The sequence below is a fragment of the Haplochromis burtoni genome, unplaced genomic scaffold (assembly GCF_018398535.1).
Source record: "Haplochromis burtoni strain Fernald_Lab_line unplaced genomic scaffold, NCSU_Asbu1 Contig_1326, whole genome shotgun sequence".
NCBI lineage: Eukaryota > Metazoa > Chordata > Actinopteri > Cichliformes > Cichlidae > Haplochromis > Haplochromis burtoni.
The window spans coordinates 41,132-47,487 of record NW_024583687.1 but is presented as its reverse complement, the minus strand read 5'-3'; the positions used below and the strand labels follow the sequence as shown (position 1 = coordinate 47,487).

The 6,356-nt window shown below is 46.0% G+C and overlaps 1 protein-coding gene across 1 annotated transcript in view; it reads right to left on the bottom strand.

Moving 5' to 3' along the window:
- Positions 1–599: 599 nt before the first annotated feature.
- zbtb14 (zinc finger and BTB domain containing 14) overlaps positions 600–6,356 on the bottom strand; it is a gene marked incomplete at its 5' end in the record, with an annotated part of 7,429 nt that continues 1,672 nt past the window's right edge. Inside the window, 8 exon segments of the mRNA XM_005952093.3 lie at positions 600–1,601; positions 2,700–2,795; positions 2,880–3,019; positions 3,100–3,185; positions 3,261–3,505; positions 3,573–3,710; positions 3,785–3,880; positions 4,029–4,199. Of these exon segments, the coding sequence (XP_005952155.1) occupies positions 1,461–1,601; positions 2,700–2,795; positions 2,880–3,019; positions 3,100–3,185; positions 3,261–3,505; positions 3,573–3,710; positions 3,785–3,880; positions 4,029–4,199 (1,113 nt within the window). The 3' untranslated portion in view covers positions 600–1,460.

The following is a 6,356-nucleotide window of genomic DNA, read 5'->3' as shown; positions in this document are numbered from 1 at the left end:
ATCGAGATCAGGGAAAAGTGGGTAGGAGAAGGTCTTAGGAAAAGAGAAAAGCCCTTACCTTTGTGGCATCCAGTGCCACGCTGGATGTCTGCCATGTTGAAACCAGTTGATGGACTACAAAGCACACATCTGATTTCGCTAGGTGTTCTGACCCCATTGTTTTATGGTGGTCATAGAAACAAGATCAGTCTCCTTCTTTACAAAGGTCAGATTTACTGATGTCTGCAGCAGCTGAAAGCATTTCTCCATCATCAGTTATCCCAGCAGATTTGTACTGAAGGGAAAAACTAATTCTAAAGACTGCAATACCGCAAAAGGCATTACTATTCACTGAGCCTTAATGTGGAGCTCATGCAGCAACCGTTCAACAGGAAGTAGCAGTCCAGCTGTGAGTTTAACCGGCCGTTTTTGACTACTTTTGATTTTACTTTATATTTCAACTTTAAAAACGGTTTATCTTGCCTTGTTTGGTATCATTATTTTCAGCACAACCTCAAATATCTGAAATTGGAGTTATTTTTTCATTTTGACATACTGTATTTGCACAATTAATCTAAATTCAGACAAAAAATCTAAAATCCGAGTAGAAAAAAGTTATGTTTTACTGTAAAAACCTCAAACATGTTTAATGAATCATTTTCATAACTTGAAATGCAATTAGAAATTGTATATTTCTAAAAAAGTATGTACAAGATTTGCAAACTACAAAGTCATATGGTACTATTCACCAAAAAATGCAGCCAAGGCTTCAGGCGTGTTTTATATAACCATTTAAATCTATTTACAGAACAAGTTGATTGGTTGACATGGAAAACTTTAACAAAAATTAGGGGTGTTTTTTCTTTTTCTTTTTTCAATTGCAAACGGAGAGTGTTTGCTAGCGTTGTCCTTAGAAAACGCCGTTTCTTCCCGCTGTAAACACCGCTCTTTTGTTCAGAAAAACCATTGCGTGTATTTTTTTATCATAACTCTGGTTTTGTGGCCCATCGACACAATTTAAAAACCTGGTATATAGTTTGAAGTCTGCACTTTCGACCTAAGTGGAAATGGAGACTCTGGGTCGCTGCATCTTGTTGTTGTGTTGTCTTAAATTGGTCATGTGACCAATGATGAACAACCTTTTTGGGCTAATAACCTTAGGAGAACATGTCGATAAGGTTGAATCTTTATTGAAACTGTTCTCTCTGTCATTGCTCATGAAACTGAGCAGAAGTGTTTATAATTTACACAGTTTATAAATTTATGCTTCAAACTGAAAAGACAAACACGCCAGGTTACAAATCACACATGTAGCCAGAGGGAGGTCACATGACAACATGTGAATCACATGACCGCTCGGTTTATCTTACACTTGGGTTCACGTGCATCAACTCGATGCAGGAAAAAAGGCTCCTAGCAAACACAGCCAAAGTCAGTTCAAAGTTTGTGAGAAAACAAAAGGTTAAAGGGCTGTCCAGATGTTAGGAGCAGCTGATGGAGTCCAGATGTTGCTCCTCAGCAGCCATGGCAGCAGCCTGCAGTGTCTCAGTGTCACTCTGCAAAGGATTCAGCTGCTTCCTCTCACTGTGCATGTTGTTCTCATGACGCTTCAGATCTGACGCCTGAAATGACAGAAGGACAGTGAACGCACCACAACACAAACGTTCCGGCACTACGGACACTGTGTAATACTACAGCATAATATTACACATACTTAGTGGAGTACTGTATATACTCTGTTATAGTACTTGTGTTGACATGCAGATGTTGATGTAATGATAAGGCTGACCAGCAGGGGGCACTGCATTTAAGAAAGCTGATGAATGGCAACAGTGAGGCACCTAAAAGAAGACTGGTCTGTGGTGTTGCATAATAATGTTTGGCGAGGAAGCTCACAATGCAAAAGAGGATGCTGTGTTATTTTTAACTAGGAAGACCACACAGTACTGTGTATATACTGATTGCAGTACTGTATATATGGTATAATATGTACTAGAGATGGACCGATCTGATATTACGTATCGGTATCGGTCCAATACTGACGTAAATTACTGGATCAGATATCGGAGAGAAATAAAAAATGTAATCCGATCCATTAAATATCAAAAAAGCACCTCACAAAACTTGCGACACGGCGTAACTCGGTTCATAACGTCGCAGCAGTGTGGTCACCTGATAGAGCGGCTGTGTGTATTTGTAGCCTCGCTACCAAACCAGCATTTCATCTCCGAGGAAGTGATCCCAGAGAGAAGTAAAGCAAGTGTGTAAGTTCATCTCTGAGTGTTTGTAAAGCATTCCAGCGTTACGCTTAACAACCGATATATGTTTTAGAGCCCTATTAGTTTGGTTGCTTACTCTTTAAAATACCAGAATAGGAGGATGGAGCAGGTTTAAGTTTATTAGATTGATCAGTTTTGCTGAACTATGAAATATTTTGGGTGCAGTGTATTTTTTACATACAGGTATAACAGAATAGCTTTAGTGTTGTTGTTTATTTAAACTTGAGTATGAACTTATACAAAAAGCAGCAAGATATTAAAAAAAGAGTTTTATTGATTAAAAAACACTATATTGGATTCATATCGGTATCGGCCGATATCCAAATTTATGATATCGGTGTCGGACATTAAAAGTGGTATCGTGCCATCTCTAGTCTATATACTGTGTGTAGTACTGTCTATATATACCATATGTAGTACTCAGTACACTGAGTGCAGTACCTTGGCGAAGGCCTTGGTGCAGGACGGACAGACGAACGGTTTCTCTCCTCTGTGTCTCCTCTCGTGATCCTTCAGGTGAGACTTGTGTTTAAAAGCCTGCAGGCACACAGGTGAGAGCCAGACTGGTTACAATGGTGACAGGAAAGATGGGCGCACAGGTGAGAGGACAGGTGAGTTCACCTTTTCGCACATCTGGCAGGCGAAGGGCCGCTCGTTGCTGTGAACTCGTTCGTGTTTCTTCAGGTCCGGAGCGCGAATGAACGATTTCCCACACACGTCACACCTGTAGGGTTTGAAACCTGCGTGGATCTTCAGGTGTTCTGAACAGACAGGTGAGGGTTAGGGTGACCTCAGGGAGCATAGAAGTAAGAAGCAAGTAAACGTACGTGGGTGTGGTTACCTTTCAGGTGAGCGTGGGTGGTGAAAGCTTTGGTGCAAATGTCACAGGCGAACGGACGCTCGGCCGAGTGAAGCTTCTCGTGCTTCCTGAGCAGAGACAGACAGATGTGTCCTTCGCCTGTGGCTTCAAGATCCATTTTCATCATTGAGGTGTGTACTTACCTGAGTCTGCTCTCATCCAAGAAAGTCTTCCCACACACCTGGCAGGCGAGCTGCTCGCGGTGTCCGTACAGCAGGTATTCGAACTTCATGTCGGCAGTCGCCGTTGACCAGCCTGGCGGCTGCTCGTCCTTCACTTCCCCTATGCTGTCCGCGAAGGTCAGCGTCTGTGTGGCGTGATGCTCCGCTCCAAGCTCTTTAGGCTCCGCCTCCATCTCCGTCACCACATCCTGGTTGTAGCAGGTTACCTGGATGGATGATGTGTCAGTGACAGTCGTCGTGGATACAGGAATACTCAGGTGTAAGTATGCGTACCTTGTGCACATCCTCATTGGTCAGTTCCTTTAGGATCGCCTCTTGCACATGCATCGCTGTACTGGGAGACTTCTCCAGCTCCGGATTGGCCGAGGGCTCCACAAGGTCATCTGTGGCGGACGTGTCATCGTCAAGCACCTACACACAACAGTAATCAGATTACAAAGTACAGGCTCTGACAGTTAACTGGTAAACAATGGGTTAATCCGTACCTCCGAGTCGGCGGCCAGCTGAGCCTCAGGCGGCAGCGCCATCTTTACGATGTCATAGGGAAACTTCTCCTTGTCCTCAGACGACACATCTCGCTTCTGAGGACACACCCACCAACACCTGTTACCTGTGTGTGTCACCAGCTTGTGTGTTACATGCATTTTATGCTACCTGCATGTGCATTACCTGTGTACACGCTTCACTTGTATGTGGATTACCTGTCTGTGTGTCGCCCGTGTGTGTTACCTGAGAGCAGAGTTTGTCAAGGAAGCGGATGCCGAGGATCTGGCCTGATGACATCATCAGGTTGACGTCCTTCTTCTTCACAGAGATCTTTGCCGTGTACATGTAGTTCAGGACTTCCTCAAAGATGTCAGAGCGGATGAAGTCAATCTCAATCACTGATGAGTTGTCCACCTGAGAAGACACACACGTACAGGTGAGACATCTCACCAGAACACACTCGGGAACCCCTGGAGGCCACGAAGTGAACTGCAGTCACCATACATATACACATACATGTATGATGTATGTGTATACAGGGAGTGCAGAATTATTAGGCAAGTTGTATTTTTGAGGAATAATTTTATTATTGAACAACAACCATGTTCTCAATGAACCCAAAAAACTCGATCACTGATTGAAGAAAATAAGAACAACCCCAGGTTTCTCTTCAGCTCTGTAGCCAGGCTGACAAACAGTCAGAGCTCTGTTGAGCCAACCATCCCTTTAACCCCATTCCTACAAAACTGCTCAAAGAAGTCCTGCCATTAATTAATTCTTCGATCTTAAATATGATCAACCTATCTCTAATGATCGGCTATGTACCACAGGCCTTCAAGCTGGCTGTAGTTAAACCTTTACTCAAAAAGCATCTCTAGACCCAGCAGTCTTAGCTAATTATAGGCCAATCTCCAACCTTCCTTTCATATCAAACATCCTTGAAAGAGTAGTTGTCAAACAGCTAACAGATCATCTGCAGAGGTTATTTGAAGAGTTTCAGTCAGGTTTCAGAGCTCATCACAGCACAGAAACAGCTTTAGTGAAGGTTACAAATGATCTTCTTATGGCCTCTGACAGTGGACTCATCTCTGTGCTTGTCCTGCTAGACCTCAGTGCAGCGTTCGATACTGTCGACCATAATATCCTATTAGAGCGATTAGAACATGCTGTAGGTATTACAGGTACTGTGCTGCAGTGGTTTGTATCATATCTATCTAATAGACTCCAGTTTGTTCATGTAAATGGAGAGTCCTCTTCACACACTTTAACAGCTGTGTGCTGTGTCCCAGTTCAGGGTATAATGGTTACACACACACAAACACACAGTAACACAGTATATATATATATCCATCCATCCATCCATCTTCATCCGCTTTATCTGAGGCCGGGTCGCGGGGGCAGCAGCCTAAGCAAAGAGGCCCAGACCTCCCTCTCCCCAGCCACCTCCTCCAGCTTATCCGGGGGAACACCAAGGCGTTCCCAGGCCAGCCGAGAGATATAATCTCTCCAGCGTGTCCTGGGTCTGCCCCGGGGCCTCCTCCCGGTGGGACATGCCTGGAACACCTCACCCAGGAGGCGCCCAGGGGGCATCCTTGTCAGATGCCCGAACCACCTCAGCTGGCTCCTTTCGATGTGGAGCAGCAGCTGCTCTACTCTGAGCCCCTCCCGGATGGCCGAACTTCTCACCCTATCTCTAAGGGAGAGGCCACTCCCTCTTCACCACGACGGACCGTGCAGCGTCTGCATTACTGCAGCTGCAGCCCCAATCCGTCTGTCGATCTCCGGCTCCCTTCTCCCATCACTCGCGAACAAGACCCCGAGATACTTGAACTCCTCCACTTGGGGCAGGAACTCATCCCCGACCCGGAGTGGGCACTCCACCCTTTTCCGGCTGAGAACCATGGCCTCAGATTTGGAGGTGCTGATCCTCATTCCCGCTGCTTCACACTCGGCTGCGAACCGTTCCAGTGCGAGCTGGAGGCCCTCACCCGATGAAGCCAACAGAACCACATCATCCGCAAAAAGCAGAGATGAGATTCTGAGGCCACCAAAGCGAAAGCCCTCCGCCACTTGGCTGCGCCTAGAAATCCTGTCCATAAAAATTATGAACAGAACCGGAGACAAAGGGCAGCCCTGGCAGCCCATCACCCACCGGGAACGAGTCCGACTTATTGCCGGCAATGCGAACCAAGCTCTTGCAACGGTTGTATAGGGATCGAATGGCCCGTAGCAATGGGCCAGACACCCCATACTCCCGCAACACCTCCCACAGGACACCCCGAGGGACACGGTCGAATGCCTTCTCCAAGTCCACAAAACACATGTAGACTGGTTGGGCAAACTCCCATGCACCCTCAAGTATCCTCGAGAGGATAAAGAGCTGGTCCAGTGTTCCGCGACCAGGACGAAAACTGCATTGTTCCTCCTGTATCCGAGGTTCGACTAGCGGACGAACTCTCCTTTCCAGCACCCTGGCATAGACTTTCCCAGGGAGGCTGAGGAGTGTGATCCCCCTGTAGTTGGAACACACCCTCCGGTCCCCCTTCTTAAAGATATATATATATCTCTCTC